General features: G+C 40.5%; 1 protein-coding gene across 1 annotated transcript; it reads left to right on the forward strand.

Moving 5' to 3' along the window:
- The first annotated feature begins 10,642 nt into the window (after positions 1-10,642).
- LOC140334860 (microfibril-associated glycoprotein 4-like) lies at positions 10,643-19,545 on the forward strand. The gene is made up of 6 exons (XM_072417128.1): positions 10,643-10,779; positions 10,977-11,064; positions 14,349-14,497; positions 14,591-14,687; positions 17,552-17,734; positions 18,204-19,545. The coding sequence occupies exons 1-6, from the start codon at positions 10,774-10,776 to the stop codon at positions 18,449-18,451; spliced, it is 771 nt and encodes a 256-aa protein (XP_072273229.1). The 5' UTR covers positions 10,643-10,773; the 3' UTR covers positions 18,452-19,545.
- Positions 19,546-23,596: the final 4,051 nt, after the last annotated feature.

Consider the following 23,596-nt stretch of genomic DNA (forward strand, 5'->3'; position numbering starts at 1 on the left):
GAGCAGCTATTCTTATGTTGATTTGGACGTATGCTTGGGGTCATCATTGAAAGGTGAAATTCCTCTTCATCTGTCTAGTGAAAGTTTTGGGCAAAAAGTGAGTTGTATGTGGAACCGTTCATAATTCTCTAAACCTTGACTAAGCCCCAGTTCCAGCTGAAGAAAAGCAACCCCAAACATGATACTGCCACCACCATTCTTCACAGTGGGGATGGCATTCTTTTGGTGATTTGAAAGGGTTGCAAGATGGCAGTTTTTTTTTTTTTTTACAAAGGAAAACATACAGGCCTGGATAAAATTTGCAAAAGCATGTAAGACATTTTATGATCTGATGATAGCAAGGTTACATTTTTTGGCCACAATTCCAAAAAGTACTTTGGTGCAAAAACAACACTTCACAAAAAGCTTTCTCCTATCTACGTGAACTTTTGTGGCAGCTGGCCTTGGTTCTCTAGATTCCCTACAATCTATAGGCGAGGTGGGATAGTTCCATGGTAGCACATTCTCCTGCAGATCATGTAGTCTCTGGTTCAAATTTGTTTATTACTTGGGGAAATGTTGTCACATTTGGTTTTGAACAGTAACTTGAAAGGTAACATCTTAGCTTTCTCAAAAGACTGGAAAAAGTTGAACCACCAGTCCGATGTCCTCCCAGGTTCATCATGATCATATAAAAAATGGATCTTCCATTGGCGGAAGTATGTAGGTACCCATTACTGAACGCCTTGTCTAAATGCTAAATGATTGGCTGTCTCTGCTCTCGGCTGTGTCTATATTGTCTTGGAACAAGTATGCAGAGAAGTCACACGGTCTGATATGAAGGTCATTGGCCAGTATGACATCCAGACAATTATTAGAAGGAGAGGTTATCGGGTGTAGCCTCTAAAGCAGTGTTTCTCGACCTTTATAACATGGGGGAACCCTTCAGATCTTCAAGGCCCCCCTTCTATAATTACTTTATCCACAGATCACAGTATATTAAGGTGGTGGTTGAGAAGAATTCCTCTTACATTGCTGGCCAGTGGGAAGAATGTCACCCTTACAGATAGCAAAAAAGTTCAAAAACTGACCTGGGAGGCACAAATGGCTCATTGCTCAAGGAACCCCCAGCAACCTCTGGAGGAACCCTGGTTGAGAAATACCGGTCTAAGGGTTACATATATTAACAATGCATGAATTTCATTCATTCAGTAAGAGTGTTTCTTTTCTTCATTCGGTTCTAAGACGGGTGAACACTATAACAAACAGGGGCCAATATGAAGGTACCCGGCGTATACCTTAGTATACCCTGGCCATGGGTTCATCTCCACCATCTGTACTTCTAAACTTTTAGTTCAAAATGGTTACATTTCACAGAAAGTGATTTATTTTCTCGAATATGGGGGAATATTCATTCATCCCTAGAAGTCTTGATGCAAACTATACAATAGTAAGCTTAGCTTTCGCAGTGTGACGTTTCGAGATTCTGGAAGCATTCAGCACACATCTGGTTTGCATTAGGGGGCACAGTGACTCTGTGTACTGTACGCTTCACAAATGTGTGCTTGGCAATGATTACCATGTACCCAACAGCACACAAATCATTTCTGCTATGATGCAGATAACAATGGGTCTCTACAATCACCGATCACAACATGTGTAATTGATTAGAAATTGTTGTTTGTAGTTTTATATACAGTTTACAAATATTTACCCATCCACATACCATGAGGAGACTGTACCATGAATAGCCAACTTGAAAAAAGATGACGCCGGTCCCTTACAATGCACCATGCTGGTCCCCCTAGTGTATCGCCCTCTAGTGGAAAGAATGATAACTGAACAAGACTGAAAAATGTAATTATCTGGGGGTTTAATGTTTCATTTTTCAACATTTCTGCACAAGATTGCTTACATTACATCCATCATTTTTACACAGAGGAACTCTGGATTTTATAATTCTTCCTGTATTTAAATAGCTCTGACATATATTGTAATGGTGTACACAAAACACTGCCTTTCTGTACAGAGGAGCTTATTATTATTATTTTTATTATTATTATTAATATTATTAATAAACAGGATTTATATAGCACCAACATATTACGCAGCGCTGTACATTAAATAAGGGTTGACAGACTAAAAGAGACAGTGAAACAAGAAGAGCGGACCCTGCCCTGAAGAGCTTACAATCTAGTAGACTACATTCTAATGTTCACATTCAGCAGGTACTGTTGATCCTGGCTGATCTGGTTTCTGATTGGGTTGTTTGTTTTGCTCTCTCTGGAGTTTCAGACAGTTTTGTCTATTCATAAAGCGGCTGCGTGCCGTTTCCCCGCTACATTTTGTCATATTCCTGCCAGGAAAACACGCCAGAGAATTCCATTTGCAGATGACTTCTTCAATTTATCAAAATTTTCTGCATTACTTTTTCACTCCAAAAGTATGTTGTGGAATTTTTACCTCCCTCAATGTTTGTTTTGCATTTATAAGGCACTGACGCGCCTTTCACATCACTTTATACATCATATGAAACAGCCATGGACTTTTGCCATGCGGCATGCTGGGTAATGTGTCAATGAACCAATTCCAGGAACGTATTACCACTCTCGGAGATCACAGGACTCACCTTACTGACGTCTTCATCTGCTTTCACAGCCACCTTTGTTTTGGCATCATCCAAGGTTCCATCTACTGGACTGAAATGCTGGCTCAGAGTTGACGCCATCATGTAAATCTGGTGTCACCAATCAGCACCTACTGCAGCTAAATGATCCCTATACAAGGTGGAACTGGACAAAAGAGAGCGCACATATCCAAGGCTGCCTAATTGGCCAATTGCTAGTTAAAGGTTAGAACCCAGGGACAGACATATTAAGGTGCTGCATGTGCAGCTGCATTGGGGCCCCCAGACAGTCCTCAGCCAGCTGGGACCCTTCAGCAACTCACAAGGACCTTGGCAGCAAGCCAACCCTCAGGTGACAGCTCAGGGTGCATTCCCCCACCTCCTAGATTGTAAGCTCTTCGGGGCAGGGTCCTCTCCTCCTGTATCACTGTCTGTATTAGTCTGTCATTTGCAATCCACATTTAATGTACAGCGCTGCGTAATATGTTGGCGCTATATAAATCCTGGTTATTAATAATAATATTAATAATAATAATAATAATTAGTCCATCCTGTGAACTCCCTATACATGACTATATCGCTTTTTCAGTCCTGGCCAGGGACTCTTCATGCATGCACTGTAACTCCTCATCAATCCACCCCGGGAACTCCCTATTTATAACTAAAACTCCTCATCACTTAATATATATGACTATCATGACTCTTTATCAGTCCAGCCCGAGAACCATTATAACTCTATATGCCTCCTACCCATGAACTCTTGGGTATGACTATATCACTTTATCAGTCCTGGCCAGGGACTCTTCATGCATACACTGTAACTCCTCATCAATGCACCCCAAGAACTTCTTATATATGACTCTAACTCCTTATCAGTTTATTCTAGGAACTCTTCCTGCATGCACTGTAACTCTTTATCAGAGGAACCCAAAACTTCCTATATATGACAATAACTCAAGTCAAGAACTCTTCATGCGTACACTGTAATGTTTTATCAGTCCAATTTGAGAACTCCCCTATAAAAATATATAAATATATATATATTCATTTATATAAGAATATAACTCTTCATCCGTCCAACCCATGAACTCTTCATGCATGCACTGTAACTCTTCATCAGATCAACCAAGGAACTAATCATTCATGCACGGTATTTCTGTATTAGACCGACCCAGGAACCCTTTCTATATACACTCTCATGATGTATTGGCCCAATGCAAGAACTATTAAAATTCTTTATTAGTCCAAGAACTTTTCATACATGTACTGTAATTCTTCATCAGTCCTGTGCTACTCCCAGTGGCTGCTTCCTTGCCAGCTGCTCAGTCGCTTGCACCATAGTTCTGGTTCTTAAAGAACTGATATCTGCAAATTTGGCAGTACGCAGCGTATGAACAGTACTGTACCACTCATTGCCACCCACATTAACTTTCTATGAGGCTGGCACAAGTAGAAGCTGGTTGTAGCATCCTCCCCGAGATAATAGTTCACTGGCATGAGGAAGAAGTAACTGCACTGCAACCTCACAGCCTGCACAAAGCCTTATGGTTATCCACTGGCTGTGAAAGTTGAAATGTTGCATTCTGATCAATGAAACAGAGAAGTCTGAGGAAATGCAGTATGGTGACTTCATCTCAGACTAGGCAAAGTCACTGCTTGGAGCTCAAGGATTGCTCCATATTATTAAAAGTCTTTTTGCAAATTGATGTTAGGACAAGTCGGAATTGTATACAGCCATATACCTTCATACAAAAATACCTATTTATAAATATTCATTGGAACTCCAAATCTCTGCCCTTTGTCTGTTGTCACTGCTGCTTTCAACAATCTACCCTTCCAAATGGTGAACATTGACATCCGGCCTAACATCCTCATATGCTTAGCCAGTACCCCCTGCACGGGAACATGTTCTAATGAAAGGCAGAGAATGTGATTGTGCCTCGGCTGGAGATGTGCTTGGATACTTTTATTTTTTTTTTGGATTACTTTTATTGATGCCCATGGCTCTATGGGCATCCTTGGCTGTGTGTACTAATGTATAGAGTAATGGTGTGTCTGTGTACTGACTTTCAGACTTGGCCCCGCTGTTTAGTCTGTGGATGCTGGGCTGCCTTCCCAGACACTTGGATACTCCAATCTCATGACATCATAGAGTACAAAAGGGGATCGAGCCCCCCTTTGCTCTCCCAGGCCTGTACTGCATTATCCCATTAACTGTGTATGTGCTGGATATATGAAACACATGAGCTTAACGTGTCACTCCATTTACAGCCGTCGTTTTGGTAGGTGGTGAGGAGTTAAAGCACCCGGTGGTTCCTGGCAATGGAAGGTGATGATGAAGTTCCCAGGTTCGCACACCTGCTGCATCCTTTACAAGGGGTTCCCGGTCTCCCTGCTGGGTTTATGAATTATGTTTTTTTGATGGGAATGTAGCAGGTGGATTGGAAAGGACCCAACAGGGATGGGAGCACAGCCTAGGGGTGGAGAGATCTGGAACCGGGAGTCCAAAAAAGCCAGAGGAAGCCAGCGCGGTACCTACAAAGCTTCACTTATAATAACCCTCTGACCTTTGGATGAAACAACCCTTAAAGCAAGTTTTTATTTTTTATTTTACATTTTTAAACTTTTTACATTTTGGTCTATTGTAAGAATCTTTTTTCTATCAGATCTGGGTTTAGTGCTCCAAATATTTAAGGCTTTTGATTTTGGTTTTGTATTTTGATAGAACTTGAGGTATTAAATAGGACCTGAAAAAAGGAGGGACAGTCCCACTAATCATGGACAGTCGGGAGGTATGAAGAGGGACAGTTCCTCCAAATTAGGGGCAGTGGGGGTATCAAGAGGGACAGTCCCTCCAAATCATGAACAGTTGGGGGGTATGAAGAGGGACAGTCCATCCAAATCAGGGGCAATAGGGAGGTAAGTAGAGGAACAGTCCCTCCAAATCAGGGGCAGTAGAGAGGTATGATAAGGGACAGTCCCTCCAAATCAGGGGCAGATAGGGGTATGAAGAGGGACAGTCCCTCTATATCATGGACAGTCGGGAGGTATGAAGAGGGACAGTTCCTCCATATTAGGGACAATGGGGAGGTATGAAGATGGACAGTCCCTCCAAATCATTGACAGTGGGGAGGTATGAAGAGGGACAGTCCTTCTAAATCATGGACAGTTGGGGGGTAAGAAGAGAGACAGTTCCTCCAAATTAGGGACAATGGAGAGAAGCCCTTGGTGAATGGTAAGTGAAAATTATGAAACACCAGTGAGATAAACAAAGCCCCCTGATCACACACTGCTCAAATGTCAAATGCAAAAGAACAATACACAAAAATATGTTGTGTGTCTTTTTAGTTCTTTTTTATCCTAGTAAGAAGAAAGTGATAACAAATATTATCCAAAATGTGGATACACAGTGTAATTGTTTGTTGTTTTGTTTTTGTTTTTTTGTGTGTTTGTTTTTATTTAAAAACAACATAAAAACAATGTAATAAACAACAAATAGAAACTTCAATAAACAAACACTGGGAGCCAATTAAAGCCCATTGCACCATTGAGAACACAAAAACAACCATTTGTCTTCCCATTGACTGCAATGTGTTCACTGAACTGATACAATTATTATATATTATCGCCTTATCGGTGAGCAAAACTTTTTAGTTCTCCCATCTTATAGCAGCAGAAGTCACATATCACTCCAGATATTCTATTTATTCTCTGTTGCATAATTCTGCCTTTCCTGGTTGTAGTTTGGTGTTGCAGGTTAATTCTCTCCAGCAGTAACAACAGCAGAGTGCGAGCCAAGAGCCACAGGCTGCGGTATTATGATGAGACATTCATTTCATATTTAATGTTTGCAGCAGCAGGTTGTGTGAATCATTCCCGCTCCATTCACCTAAGAGTCTGGGACGCAGCGTGACACAATCCAGAGTTCCTTCACCTATCAGGGTCACAGCCATGTCCCAGGTCTCTGGGGAATCCCAGACTTCTGAGTGTGCCAGGCTTGTCACTTGTGATTTATGGGGCCCCGGATGGGAAGGGGTCTGATAGGAGGCTGAGCCAGAAGCCAAGAGGTCACCTTACGACAAATATCCAAATTTATTTCCACCCAATGAAAGCAATGATGTTTATTCTGCACTGTAACTCTTCATTAGCCTGGCCTGAGAACTGCCTATACATGACTATAACTCCTCATTACTTCTCATAAATGAATATTATGACTCCTTATCAGTCTAACACGAGAAATAATAAACGTCTATATGAGTCCTGCCCAAGAATTCTCCATGCATGCACTGTAACTCCTTATCATTCCACCCCAGGAACTCCCTATATATATAACTATAACTCCTCATTACTTCCCATATATGAATATTATGACTCCTTATCAGTCGAACACGAGAACCAATAAAAGTCTATATGAGTCCTGCCCAAAAATGTTCCATGCATGCACTGTAACTTCTCATCCCGCGAACTCCCTATACATCTCTATATAGCGATACATATCGCTTTATCAGTCCTGGCCAGGGACTCTTCATGCATGCACTGTACCTCCTCATCAATCCACCCTGGGAACTCTTTCCCTATATATAAATATAACTCCTCATCACTTGATATATATGACTATCATGACTCTTTATCACTCCAACCCGAGAACCAAATATAACTCTATATGCGTCCTACCCAAGAACTCTTGGGTATGACTATATCACTTTATCAGTCCTGGCCAGGGACTCTTCATACATACACTGTAACTCCTCATCAATGCACCCCAAGAACTTCTTATATATGACTGTAACTCCTTATCAGTTTAACCTGGGAACTCTTCCTGCATGCACTGTAACTCTTTATCAGAGCAACCCAAAACTTCCTATATATGACAATAACTCAAGTCAAGAACTCTTCATTCGTACACTGTAATGTTTTATCAGTCCAATTTGAGAACTCCCTATATATATATATATATATATATATATATATGTATATTAATTTATATAAGAATATAACTCTTCATCCGTCCAACCCATGAACTCTTCATGCTTGCACTGTAACTCTTCATCAGATCAACCAAGGAACTAATCATTCATGCACGGTATTTCTGTATTAGACCGACCCAGGAACCTTTTCTGAATACACTCTCATGATGTATTGGCCCAATGCAAGAACTATTAAAATTCTTTATTAGTCCAAGAACTTTTCATACATGTACTGTAATTCTTCATCAGACCAACTCAAGATCTTCCTATATATGAATATAATTCCTTATCAGTCCAACACAAACCCCTTCATGCATACACTGTAAGTCTTCATCAGATCAACCAAGGAACTAATCATTCATGCACGGTATTTCTGTATTAGACCGACCCAGGAACCCTTTCTAAATACACTCTCATGATGTATTGGCCCAATGCAAGAACTATTAAAATTCTTTATTAGTCCAAGAACTTTTCATACATGTACTGTAATTCTTCATCAGACCAACTCAAGATCCTCCTATATATGAATATAATTCCTTATCCGTCCAACCCAAAACCCCTTCATGCATACACTGTAAGTCTTCATCAGATCAATTAGAAAATTTATTATATGTGCATTGCAACTGAACCCAGGAACTCTGCATGCATGCACCGTAATATTTTATCAGTACAACTTGAGTACTCCCTATATACAATTATAACTCCTTCTGAGTCCTGCCTAAGAACTCTTCATGCATGCACTGTAACTCTTCATCAGTTCATCCTGAGAACACCCTATACATGACCATAACTTCTTATAAGACCAACCAAACAACTCTACTTACATGTACTTTGTACAAATGAACATCCAACGGACGTCAGAGCTGTGCATACATCACCATTCTGTTCTATAGTGAAGGGACTATAGTGTCCTCTCCTCCATAGGAATGGACAGTAAAATAGTGAATCCATGTGGGGGGACCATTGTACATATATCAGATTTTCACCTGAGACAAGTAGAGGAATCTTGATGTGTATATATAGCTGTAGACCAGTCTGTATTGTACAACTGCAGATTAACCTGGTGGGGGGACACAGGGAGTGCAGGACATGGCAGGGGGTGTCTGGATCACAAGGTGGGCCAAGGGTTCAGAGGTTCCCATGTTCCCAAAAAGAAACAAATGGGCTACTAACACACCGATGGACCCAAAATCTCCCCTGTATTGTTTTTGAGTCACTGTAGACGTGTGTTCCCAATTGTTATTGTATGCTGTAACAAGAGGAGTTGAAGGTCCATTGGTTTGGTGCATTGTGGTGCATTGCAATATTTACCATGCATTACCGCAACACAAAAAGCGGGAAACACACTTGTGCTATGTTATGAAGACATAAGGCTGACCCCATGTACATAAAACTACAAACTACAGGTTGACAGGAGACTATGAAACCAAAATTAATGGTTCGATTATATTTCTTTATTGATAGTCTTGCATGCCATGGATTATGGAACTTTGTTCATCCAGTCTTTATATGTGCACTTTCAGCTAAAAATGATCCATGCACACCATTTCTTAATGCAGAATTATCGTCCAATCAGCAAAATGGTGTCAGAAACAAGAAGTAAATAGGGTTTTTGGTGGTTTGAGTGTTCATGTGTCCTCAGGAACTGAAATATTGCCAAGCCCAAAGTTTTTTTCCATCAAATGGACAACATTGAAGTTGTGGTCTTGGAAAACATTCATGACATTTTTTAGGGGGCACTATACAGTAATAGTCTAACATTACAAAAATGTATGCAGCCAAACTTTGTACTTGTAGATAGATGTTTGCTTGTATTGAGCATTGTACACGACGCGTTTCGCCCTTTAGGCTTCCTCAGGGGTAGCGGTGCATCAGCGGCATGTTATACAAGTGGTTATTATGGTCTTTAATTTTGAACATACATAAATAGCGTTAGGATCATGTAAATGTTATGATGAAAATATCAACCTAGAACCTACAAATTATAAATACATTTTATCTACAACATGCCCAATCCTCTTTCCTACCTTATACCCTTGTAGATTCCTTGCCACCTCTGAATATAATAAAAGCCCCCTGTAACTTTCACCTAACCTGAGGACACCTTTATCTTTGGGACCCTCTCCTGCCCTCAAGGTCACTAGGATTAGTTCCCACAGCAGGAATATTGGAAGTTTGAATTATTCATTATTATACACAACTACTTACTAAATTTATTTACCATTATGTACCATTCAAGTAACCAATGAAATTTCCCGTGATAACTTAGAAAAAGAAGTTATTCTTGATAATCCTAGGTCCGGTGTAATGGTCACTATTTTGTACCATAAGACTGTAGAATGTTCTACAGGATATTATTTTATGATTTGTAAGTTCTATGTTGATATATTTTCATCATAACATTTACATGATCCTAACGCTATTTATGTATGTTCAAAAACTTAGACCATATTAACCACTTGTATACCATGCCGCTACCCCTGAGGAAGCCTAAAGGGCGAAACGCGTCGGGTACAATGATCCATACAAGCAAACATTTATCTACAAGTACAATTTATGGCTGCATACATTTTTACAATGTTAGACTATTACTGTATAGTGGCCTAAAATGTCATAAATGTTTCCAAGACCACAACTTCAATGTGGTCTGTTTGATGGAAAACTTTCCTGTATTGTCACATGAGATATATCATTCAATACAATAATATAGTTTACCAAAAAAAAAATTTGATTTTTTTAAATGTCAGAAACAGGAAACAATAATTCACCTGCTGTCTGGTTGATGTGTGTAAATCACAAGGGGCCACAAATCTTTTAACAGATAAAACCAGCACATTTCGGTATGTCTATTGTGCATTTAGTTGTCTGCACGTTGATATTTACATTTATTTCTAAAAGTCTGTAGATTGATCCCAATATTCTGGCTCATCCCTTCTCTCTCTTCTTTTCTTCTCCATCAATTTGTTTCCATCTTTCCCCCCACAAGCAGCTATATGCGTCTTGCTGTGCGCTGCAGCCTCGCCACCCTGCATCCTGTGCACACAATTTGCACATTCACCCCCCCCCCCCTTTTTTTCATTCCTCCCCTCACATTAGAAAACTGGAGCAGCAAAGGCTCAGAAAGGAGGGATTCTCTGGACTAGACGCAACATATAAATACAAGACCTTAAATAGCAAACTCACACTCTGCAGGCTTCAGGCATGGAGGTAAGGAGTCTGGGGGTTCATGCGTGCCAAATCCCCTCTCCTGTTTCCAAGTCATTCCAGCTGTGGTGGGGTCGGTGGGAGTAGATTGACTTGGAATAACGGGGGCAGGGGGTATATCAAGGATCCCTTTCACGAGGGTCATGCCAGGACCTGCTTATTTGAGGTTCCATCATAACTTTACAGCTTTTCTGTTGCAGGTTCCAGGACGCCTGGGTCTCCTCTTCCTTCTGCTGGTGGTCCTGAACTCAGCAAAAAGTCAATCTTTAAAGCCGGATCATGAGAACGGTGAGTGGGTCCAACACCCCCAGTTGGATTCTTGTTGCTTCAAAATCAAAGCAAACCAAACATACAGAGCAGGTTTATTTGGATGTGTTTTTGAATTGTTTTTAATTTGTGACATCTGCACTGTAGTTGAACTACACTCTTCCCCCCCTCCACTTTTTTTCCCGATCCAAGCTTTCTGGCTATCGTCCTTGGATCATAAACCCCGTTGTCTCTTCTTCTCTTCGTATTGTGTTATTTGAAAACATTTGTAACTAAACATTCCAACATGTGTGACATTAGCATTCTGAGCAGGCTACATTTCGAGAATCACTTCCCTCTGCTGTGTGTGTACACGGCTGGTTATGTTTTGGGAACGGGCAGTAATTCGATATCTAAATGACTCAATGCTCACATCTGCACGGGTAAAGTCACTTTCTGGCCAAATATCTCCACAATGGCCAACCTTGCGAGTTTAGTGACACTCTGTTCTTTCTCTTGCTGAACTAGTAATGACATTGGGCTTACCCCACCTGCACGCCGACATCTCGTCATTCCTGACGCAGACTTTCCAATATCCACCTGATCCTTCCAGAGGTCCTTACCCCAGCCAGAGCCTCTGTGACTGCAGATCCCAAACCATGTCCAGCCATGTAACAGAGTGAGCCTGCCCAAATCCACACAATCTACGCGTTTCAGAGCTTCTATTGAAATCCATCCATTTGGAAAGGTCCCAGCAGTAAGAAGGAATGGTCAATAAAACATTGTATAGTGTTAGTCTCCCTTACAGCACCTGGAAATGGGAGCCTAAAATAGTATATATGGCCTTTAAAGGGAACATAGGAGGTTCTTTCTTTTATTTTAGAAAATGTGGATTCTCAAAGAGCTTAGAGAAGCTTAAACCTTTAGCAATTTGCGCCATCATCCTATTAAAGATACTGGCCAGCTAAATCTGCAATGTATCCAATATTTATCTGAAGTTTTGATATATATATAAAGATGAACAAGCTGTGCCAAACAAAAGGCATACAGAGGGCAAAGGATTAACCACCGGTATTGTCTGTGGTCTCCCTGCAGCTGATCCTCCCCAATTCTGGCTACCAATGCCTTGTTCTGCACTGACCATTCCCTTTTTGTACTGGGACTTTTCCAAATAAGTAGGAGATTTGAAACAGGTATCTTGTGTGGGGGTTCCATCTTTGTTAGCAGCAAGGCTTTTCTTGTTTAAGGCAGACCTCCAGCAAGGAGAACAGTAGGCGGCACGGAAGCATCAGCACCAAATCTTATGAATGGGATCCCACATACAGTATGAGGCCGTAGGTGCAAAAATGCCTTGGCCCTTTCACATGCCAGGGGGAAATTTCATACAAAAGGTTTTGTTAGGACAGACACGGTCAATTCTTTCTAAATATTCCCTATAACATAGCAAATGTTCATTCTTTGGGTTCAGTTCCACGTTAAGCTGGGCAACAAAATGAACCCAGATCAATGAGAACAATTTTAATATGCTTAAATGAAAGGTTTAAATTTAATATACATAGCAATCTGATGCTTATTGGTAGCCTATGTATAAATAACAATTCAATGGGGTTCCATCAATGCTTTAAAAGGAAGATTGTAAAATCTTTCTCCACATTTAGCTATTTGGCTGTCTGTTGTTGCTATGTGCTAGCTGAGAAGAGTAAATATAAATAAAGTTTTTCTACCCCTATTTAATGTACAGCGCTGCGTAATATGTTGGCGCTTTATAAATCCTGTTTATTAATAATAACAATAATAATAATATTAATAATACAACGGCTTTTAGCGTAATTGATAATCTGCAAATGGACATTTGTCAATTAGAATAAAGCAAAATGGACCTCATCAGTTTGGGTTATGTTATGTAAAAGTCCCACACAGTCCTGGGACCAAGCCAGGACTTTCCAAATCAATAAAATAGTTTCCGGACGTTGTTACACAAAGAACAAAAAGCTGCTAACAATCTTTTCTTCTCCTACAAGTCCAACATTTTGAGTATAGTTTTACTTATGTGTCCATTACCATTCCAGCCCCAAGGTGTTCCTGGGTTTAACTCTCACATATAAGGTCCCAATTTAGGACATCAGTCTTGGCTTTCTTGCAATGTTCAGAACAGGACCTACTTCTTGTTGTTCTTTGAAATCTCATTTACCATTTGGAGCCAGAACATCCAACATGGCAGAAATTTCTCAACACCAACCATTTTATTACCCAACTGACTATAACCCACAGGTTTGTACTAGACCAAGGCACACCAACAGGAACTCCCAGCACCCGAAGGATTGCCAAGTAATCTCCCCCCATTACCTACCAGTGATTAGTCCCAAAATTCAGACAGGTGGTCAAAATTTATAATTTTAATGTTCAGTGGCTCATTCAGTTGTTGGATCTTTGCCTACTACTCATCTTATACCCAGTGCCCACCCATTTCCAAGGTTCCTGCCACTTACCAGGCCCCAACTCAGAGTAATATCATAGTATCCTCGTTACAATTTCTGCTACCTATGTACATATTCCTACTTCTTCAGTTCACTTCCGACCCCAAGACACACCCAAACTCTTACCACCCTTGGCATTGGTATTGGTTCACAATCCTTTCTATACTTGCAATTCTCTGGCCATCTTACTGCTACTCTCTAAGAACACCAAGGCTGTGTCCCACCCCTGTGTGGATATAATTTACTTTCAGGAAAGTTTATATATATGGGGCATTCTAGGTTTGTAGTAGCTGATGCTGGTTTTCTCATTGGGCCAGACTATTGGGAGGTTCCCAAACCATTTTGCTCAATTTTGCTTTTCTTCTCTGTAATGTACACATAGTATGTGTTTTACTTCAAGAGGCTTTACTTCATTTTAAAACTTTCAAACCCAACAACAAAATGGTAAATTTTTGTGGTTATTCGATTATCGATCATATTCGCTGGTCTGGAATTGAACCTAAGGAGATCTGTTAGCACTTTAAAGCAATACAAATTGGCAAATTATATTATTTAAGACATTGGGCCTGAGTTATTAAAGCTCTCCAAATATGGTGAAGATAGACATTCATGAAAGAACCTGGAGGATCTAGCAAACCTTGAACTAATTCACTAACTAATATCAAATTATTTATAAGATATCTATTCCAGGTTTGTTAGATCACCCAGATTTCCCCTTGAAAATCTTTTCCATTCTTTTCCAGTCTCCAATCTGTATCATTCTTTATGTCCAGCGTCTGTGTTGTAAGTTGTAGATGAAGTTGTGTTGAATTGACCCGGCAGGATTTTCCTCCTGATGTCTTTGAACAGGTTCAGACATTCAGCAGTATCCAGTAGACTGTGAAGATGTCCATGACTTTGGTGCAGATGAGGATGGCGTGTATGTTATTTACCCATCGGGACCATCCAGTGCGGTGCCAGTATATTGTGATATGACTACTGACAATGGGAAATGGACGGTGAGATTTACAGGGTCTCATCACCCATACAGGGCAGTCTTTTTTAATCTACTTTGGGCCCTTTACATTGTTGTCTTTAAACTGCCCCCTTAGGTAATCCAAAGGAGAGTAAATGGATCCGTGAGCTTCTTCCGTGGCTACTCCGACTATAAGACAGGGTTTGGCCGAGCAGATGGAGAGTATTGGTTGGGTGAGTGTGAACATTTAAAACTTTTGAAAATGTAAAGCTTAGCTCAAGACAAATTTTGTTGACATTTGACCTTTACAACTCTACAGCTAAAATAATTCTGCGGACCCTACAAGTGATGGAGTTCAGGTGCCTCCAGTGAAATGTTAAAGCAGATGTTTCCTCATATTTAACTTTTCTTGCTTCCTACCTCTCTCTATTATCAGCATAATAAGGTTAAATGAATATTTGATTCTATCTATTTCCATTACATACTCTTATATAGACCCAGTGGCACCACCAAGGTACTGGAATTTGGTTTCCATTAATCCCAATTCATATGAACATCTCAATGGAAATACAAAGTCTCAAAACATAGATTAAAATTATTCAACTATAAACTGACACTTTAAACTTGTCTGGTCCCAGCCGCTCCTGGACCGTCCAGTGATCATGCCGGACAAGTGATGTCTGCACGGCATCCACCCGGTCTCTCCGTTTTAATGGTCCTTTCGATATATCTTTTCCTATATATGCAATGGATGGAACCTACTTCCACACAAGGAAATTTCATTTCTGAAGCTGTCTGCCAATGTTTATTGCTTTATGAAGGTCTATCTATGGGTCATACCATGGCTCTTAAGGTCCTAAAAATTTCCAAAATTGTTAATGAAGTCTTACCAATTTTTGTAGTTTTTAGGCCAAATGTAACTGTTGTATCATGCAGGATAAAGTTATAAATGAGAGAAGTGAGAAAAGCTAAGAAGTTAAACATTACTTCTTCTGGTTTTAAAACAGAAAACAAAATGGTTTTTTTTTTTATTGAATAATTCCACAGCGATGACGAGCTGAAACGTTCAGTGCCAGAACATGCTTGGAAACGAAGTCCTGAATTTTTCCAGGATAATTCTCATTGTTTTTCTGGCCTATTTTTGGACTGTTTGTAAATGTGATACCAGCATTGCAGATTACTTTCCTGCTAAGGACACAGGGAGTAAAGGCCTTCCATCCCCATATTTTTTTCCTGCTTTCGTGGTAGCTGGTACAGTTATATACTATGGATGAGGTTATTATATATTCTCTCTATATTTATTTAGATCCTTTGCTCTTTATCTACTAAGCTCCATGCCCCTATCATTTACATTTTTAAGGTTGTTTTGTTTAAATAATCCAAGTCAAGAAGTAATCAAAACGTTCACGATTAGAACAAATGTTGAAACTATTATAGATGGCATGGTGCCTCAGTGGCTACCTGTCTCTTCTTACAGCAATAGGGTCCCAGCACATACCGCACGGCACAATGTCACACCTCTAGGGGGTGCTATAGCTTGCACAATAGTGGTGTAAGCCCTAGTAAGGGCCAAGGTGCAGTATCAAAGCAGCAGCCTGGTCTTCTTCAGAGCCACTAGAGGTGAGGATGTTGCAGTGCAGACTGCCTGGTTGCGGTTCTTGGGCACACCAGGGCGAGCAAACAATGTGTGCTACCAATTCAACAAGCAGGGGAATAGTCAAAGAAAGCCAAGTTCGAGGCAGGGAGCAAACAAGAGAAGTCAGAAACAGTGCTTGAGGGTTGAGAACCAAAAATCCAGAAAATAGACAGTAGTGACACGGAGGTCACCAAAGACATGGGAACACAGAAGACACTGGAAAAGACAGGAGGCACAGGTGACACGAGGGTCACCAAAGACAAAGAAAACACTGGAAGAGCACAAGAGAAATGATAGGGACACAGCAGGTTTGGCAACAAGGGGTTAGCACAGGAGCTGGACTGGGAAACACTCAATTAACCAACAGGTGAACAGGGAATACTTAGCAGAGTTAGGGGGCTCAGCAGTAGTGGGGACATGTTGCTTGAACGTCGATCACTGTGTCTGAGCCAGCTAAATCGCCAAGGGCTATTAAAAGGCTATCCTGATTGGCTGGTGGGAGGGGCAATGCTAATAAAACTTTGAAGAGTAGGTCAAAACTGCCTGCATGCACAAGCGAGATGTGCCAATGCTTTAGTAGGAGGAGGTAAGTGTGACGCACATTCTTCTGGGTTCTTTGGTTTTCTCCAAAATCCAAAAAAATAATTGTCAGAATAATTGGGACTGTGCTACTATTAGCCTTTGGTAGAGACATTGGAACTCCTCTGGAGGTAAGTCTAATTTCAGACTTGCAGTTGGCTCAACCACCCTTCTAAACTCCAAATTCAACTTGATGGGTGTGGTTGAGAACCACTTTGTGCTTGCAGTTACAGATGGCTGAGGTGATGCTGTGGTTGCAGTCAATGTTGCTGACTACAGCTTTGTGACTCTGGCCATCCTCCAGTGACCAAACATTTTCATTGACCTAAATGCATCTGCCTTCAACTGCAGCTCGCAGCAGTTGGAAAGTGCTTGTTTCCTTTTTTACATGTACTTCCTGAAAACATTGAACTACGGCAAACCTCAATCTCAACTGCACGTGCACTCAATCAGCCCAACAGAGGTTGGGTGCAGTGGAGGTTAAACTGAAGTTGACAAAACAATCACTGGGTAAACCACACTGTATTGAACAAGGAAGGCTGGGAGATGCTGACAGAGCTATTTTCAACAAAGGGGCCTCAGGGACATGGACTCTCTAATGCACTGTGATCAATAGTAGTGCTATATAAATATATAATAATAATAATAATATACATGGCCTTACTCAACAACTATGTCCTAACCACTTCTCTGCATACCAAATAATTCCCATACACTTTTATATGACATATGAGGCTACATGTTTTATGTTTGTGATCTGCTTGTCTGTCCTAACGTAGCACTGTTCGATATGTAGGGGGTTCATAGGTGCTTGAAGCTTGTGAATGACCTCCTGCTTCCTCCTGGGCACAGCATCTCTCTCACATTCATTCCCACTCCTAGGACTGAACAATATTTATCAACTGACTCTACGGAAAAAGTATGAGCTGAGAGTTGACTTGGGGGACTTTGAAGGTAACAAGACTTTCGCCAAGTATGCTGACTTTGCTCTTTCCCCCAACGCTATTAACCCAGAGGAGGATGGGTACACCTTGTACGTGGAGGGGTTCACTGATGGTGGGGCAGGTGAGTACCCAGACTAACCTGACAAATGAACATATGGAATAAAGAACTGAAATTTCTATATATCTTATTCATTCTTCTTTACTCTGTTCTCTCCCCTTCTCTTCTCCTCTTGTCTCTCCATTCCCTATCTTTCCTCCCCCCACTTTACCTCTTTCCTTATAGCTCATCCTTTCTTTTCTTACTTCTCTCCTATTCCATCCTTTTTATTTCTTCTCTCCACCACTCTCTTTTTAATTCTTCTTTACACCTCTGCTTTCTCCTTTGTTACATCACCTCTTCCCTCCCCTTCCATACTTTCATCTCTCATCTCCTTTTCCTGTCTTCTTTCTCCTCTAAAGGTTTTTCTGTTGCTATAAAGACCTAAAAGGCACAGTATTTTTTAGCTAAAAGAATACAAAAAAATCAACATTGACAATAGCTATTCATGTTGAATATTGAATTTGTTTAAAGTCGTGTTCTCCTTCTATAGGGGATTCTTTGACTTACCACAATGGAATGAAGTTCTCTACATACGACAATGATCGCGATGTCTACCTGCAGAACTGTGCCTCCCTCTCAGCTGGAGGGTTCTGGTACAGAGCTTGCCACCTGGCTAACTTGAATGGACCATACCTGCGAGGGGCCCACCTGTCCTATGGCAGTGGAGTCATCTGGTCTCAGTGGCGAGGTCTCTATTATTCCCTGAAGAGCACTGAGATGAAAATACGGCGTGTGTGATAACCGTCTGTTAGCTACAAGACTGGTTATGTCCATTGCCTGCAGGGCCTATGACTTCTTATTTGTTTTATCTTATTGTCCTCCAAACACAAGTGACCGCCTTCCATAAAACCATTCCATGAGATATTTAACCTTTGACCTTTACAAAACATTTATAATGTTTCCCATGACTTGATACTTTGTATCTTAAGAAAGACCATGATGATGGAACTTCACCTTGATTCTAAATGTTAGCTGGTGATACTTCTCATAGCACGAGTGGTTAGGCTAGGAAAGCTCAGAAGGTCTGTGAGTGTTGGTTCTCCCCTAGCAGAAGAAAACTGATAAGTTTCCCAAATGATCCATTTACCCATTTTTTGGGGATAGATAAAAGCAAACTGGTCTGTTGCGTAGATCAAACAGAATATCACCAAAAATGTTTGATACAGTCTAAAGTATGGTTGGGTAGAGTGATCCACTTATCCATATTTGACATCCCTAAAGCAAGGCTGATGGTTCCCAAGCTTGGATTTATATAGTTTGCTTCTCCCTTCTTGTAGTATTGTAGCGCTGTTGTTACTATCATTGAAGCCTTAAATTTAAAATATTGTTTTCCTGTCTTGATATTGTTGGGGGCACCGTCACTGTACCATCCCTCATTGAATTATTGAAATTCCCAGCACCATTATTAAAGCCTTCCATGTTGAAATATAATTTTCTATCCCATGAGCTTTGGTTATGCCATTGTTCAATCATCCCTTGTTACAATCATGTTTGTGTATTTCTTGAGGATTGTTGCTGATATCTTTGTATCACCCATCTAACGTTTGGTGCTACCTAGATCCACTCTTTGGACCTTGGACTCTAGAATTTAGGACTGGGTGAAGTTCTATTTGACAGTATTCTATGTCTTAAAGTAATTGATAAGTATTGTTTGTTTAGTAATCCCCTCTGCATGCCTTCATCCCTCCTGACTTTGATGTCCAGTTATTATCACTGCCATATAAAATTATTTTTTCCTGAATGCTGTTTTTAGAAATTCATACAGGTACAAAAAAAGATTTGCACAGTATTGCCTTCACATGAAAAGGAAAATAAACCCTGTTTATACACAAGACTGGCATATCATTTCTTTTTAGAAAATGTGAAGTGAAAAGTGAACCTGTGCTTAGGCAAGGCAATTCACTTAACACTTTAAATCATTCCCCCAGGATGCACATATTCACCTTTCCCTTATTCCTCCACCACTCTGTTCAGCCGCTATGGGGTGAGGAGGAGACTCCATGTGTAAACTCTAACTCTTTGCAATAAAGCTTACGCAGAGCTCCGAACTTCCCTTCTGACCAATGTGATAGTGTTGGACCAGTCACCAGCACTATCATACGTAGTCAGTCACATAACCAGTAATTTTGTCATTCTCTTTTACTTTCCTTTGGTGGGTAAGATACATTGAGCTTGATTTATTAAAGCACTTTAGGACTGGAGAAGATAGATTATAATATGAGTACGTTGGTGATCCAGCAAACCTAGAATGCATCTGGTCCAGTATGTTCCAATTTTGGAGTACTTTAATTAATCAGGCCTATTGACTTTGTATAGGACAAGTAGGAAAAGAAGTATATATTCATGGACACTACTCCCCTACTCAAAAGTGTAGTGGTTACCTGCAAAAACCCACTTAGCACCCATTGGCAATCTAGTGGTGGATCATGACTGATGGGCTGCCTAACCGATGCTATGTGGAACTCATTGACTTTTCTACAAAAAAGAGAAGCCATATCCAATGTTCAACAAACAAAAAAAGGTTTTGGTTGGTGTTCACATTGATTCGAAGAGAAACAAAATAAATAACAATGTACTGCATTTAGAACACAAAACAATGAATCTTTATGAAGAGCAGAAGTTGTTTGCAGAAATTTGTTGGCTACAGCCCAAATAAAACGTTGTATTTAAATGCACAAATCAGAAAAAATTATATGAAAATCAGAAAGAAGGTTTTTTTTTGGCAACAACATATTTTGTATTAGTGATAACTTCTCATAATACATAACAAAACTGTGATTAGTAACCACTGGAGACACAACTTAGGAAACACAAAACAATCAAGCAAAAACAGAGCAAGCTCCAGTTACCAATTTGTTCACCTTTTATGGCTCCTTCCACCTATTCCTGGCATAGGTGTGTCACTTACCAATACCTGGTGACATATTACACATTGTGAAATACCAGAGTCCCATTGAGTTTTATTTCTTGATAAGATGCCCACTGATGGTCCAATAATATGGCTGTATGAACCTATGAAATCTTTGAAGATTTAAGATGCCTCTTGAGACTCCTCCACAATCAATGGCTGTTGCTGTGGTTTCTTATCCATTGTCTATAGCCAATGCAATAGTGATAGAAGCCATATTTTTCTAAAAACAATCCACACCATATAGTCAAACAATTGTGGACCATCACATCAATGTGTGTTTGTTGGACGTCCCATTGCAAAACCATAGATATTAATTGAAGAAATGGTCCCCTTTAACATCTTCCTCTATTTTTGACATGGAAAACTATCTAATTTATCTGGGAATCATGGATTATTTGTAAGGTCAGGTCCTGATGTTGGATAAGAAGACCTGGCTCACCATCCCAGCTGACACCCATGTTCCTCCACACCAAACTGGTGATAAACTGCATTAGTTTGTTGAACCTGTAATGCCAAAACCATGGACAGTGATCTTGGACAATGCCTAGGAGATGTTGGCCCTATTTGTGAAGGTAAGTACTAACGATGGATGAGAAGACCTTGCTCAAAATCAAAACCGTGCCAAAGGTGTTCAGTAGGGTTGAGGTCAGTACGCTGTGCAGGACAATTGAGTTCCTCCACACTAAACTGGTCACTCCATGTTTTGGAAATGGCTTTGTACACGGGGGCACAGTCATGGAGAGAACAGAAAATTGTCTTCTCCAATTTGGGACTCCAGTGCTAGAAGAACACCATTGTTTACCCTTCACTGTCAGAACTCTTCACTGGAGACACCTTACCTCCATCATTTGGGGATGTGTCATATAGGAAGGTGGGATGGTCAGGTAAGAACACCTGGCTCACTAATCCAATTCATCCCAATGGTGTTCAGTAAGGAGAGGTCCCATAGTGCCATGGTGACTCCATGGCTTTATGGGAATGGCTTTGTACACAGGGGACAGTCACGGTTGGCAGAAAAGGGTCTTCACCCTAAACCACAAGGCTGGAGGAGCACAATTGTCTGCAATGCCTTTGTTTCATGTGAGCACTTATGTGTTCCCTGGGAGTTCAGCTTTAAATATTTCACAAATTTGACTTTATTGTCTAATCCAAAAAATGTGCTGGATACGCAGGAGCTGAATAAATATATACCCGGATTTAGAATAAATAAAATGCAACTTCAGATTGTACAACACAGAGTAGAGCCATAAAAGTTCCCGTTCTGCAACTCTAGAATTATTTTTGAGGAAGTCGATGCCTTGACATACTATGAGTGTGCCAATACAGTATATGATTAGGAAACCCGGACCTTTCAGTAAGTCTGTAGCAATATATTCCTGACATGCCATTGAGCTCCAGTCAGCTGTCCTCTGCAAGCAGGTGTTAGTATTTCCTCAGTCTCCTCTGACCCAGTTATTAAACTGTAACAATATAACCCTACAGCAAGTCACAAGGTGAGACGCAGCAACATGGAGCTGATCTGGTCCAGAGCAGGATGTAAATAATGGACCTGATTTACTAATATTCTCCAAGACCAAGTTTGCTGGATCACCCAGGTTCTCTCCTGATAGTCTATCTTCTCCAGCCTTAGACAGCTGTAATAAATTAGACCTAGTGTGTCACTATAAGCAAATTACACATGTGCAACAATTGTCATTGGAAAGGATCAGAAGAGGTTTGGTGGAATGGTGGACTTTTACCGAGGTTGGAAAAAGTAAAGCGGGATTTGGAAGGGCAGATGGAGAGTATTGGTTAGGTGAATATTTCAGACCTTATCTTTGAACTTTGATTTAAAGATAGTCCTCTAAAAAATAAAAATGTTTTATTAGGCATGGTCAGAACAGTAAGTTACTCTATATAGTCAACATTCTGTGGACATCTGACCACCAAACCTATATGAACTTGTTGGACATCATATTCCAACCAAGGTCAGGGCTCTGTGCAGGTCACTCGAGTTCCTCTACACCAAAATGGTGACACCATGTCTTCATAGAGCTGGCTTTGCACACAGGAGCACTGGTCAAGGTCTTTGGGAAACAGAAAGTATGTTATTCACACTGTTGCTTCAAAGTTTGAGCACAATTGTCTACAATGTGTTTGTATAATGTAATATTAACAGGACCCTTCCCTGGAAACACCTGAACTCCATCATTTGGAAAGGGGGCACATACTTTTGGCCATATAGTGTGTGTGAATCAGTGAAAATGATAAATACAAGCTTTGCACTGGTGGGCTGGGTAACTATCTATTTTCAGACAGCATTTCTTAAGTTGTCTCTGAGCCAGATCATCTTTGGGCCAACCTTAGACAAAAACTTGAGGTCCAAGGAATGTCCATCGGGTCAGCTACAACCCCCACTAATGAAAGCTGTGTACATCCTTATCAATTCACAAGAGAGCATGGAGCAATCCTTATCAATGGCAACATTGATACCTTACCTAGGCCCCATTTGCCATAATGGATTTCTGGGTTGACTGCTTGTGGTTTTCCTTAGGTCTGCAGAACATTCACCTATTCACCTTCTCCTAACCCTGAAGAAGACTTATCGTCTCAGGATTGACCTGGTGGATTGGGACAATATCTATCGTTATGTGACCTATGAAAACTTCTTTTCTTGTCTGGCCATGGATCCAGAAGGAGACGGCTACAAACTTCACATTAGGGTTTTACAGAGGAAGATCTACACAGACCTGCTGGTATGGAAAATACTTTACTATGTCCACATGAGAATCAAAGCTTTACCACAAGTGTAAGGCTCTATATTTACATGAGTGTAATAATCAAATCCCATTGTACTCAACTAATAATACCTTGAAAATAACTATCCTTATTCTAGATTTGTTAATTGAGTCTCTCCCATCTGTGATTTTATCTGTATTGTAGAACATGCAGTCCAAATAACTTCTAATAGGGTGTGGAACCTAACTTTTTTA

The sequence above is a fragment of the Pyxicephalus adspersus genome, chromosome 7, assembly GCF_032062135.1.
Source record: "Pyxicephalus adspersus chromosome 7, UCB_Pads_2.0, whole genome shotgun sequence".
Taxonomy (NCBI): Eukaryota; Metazoa; Chordata; class Amphibia; order Anura; family Pyxicephalidae; genus Pyxicephalus; species Pyxicephalus adspersus.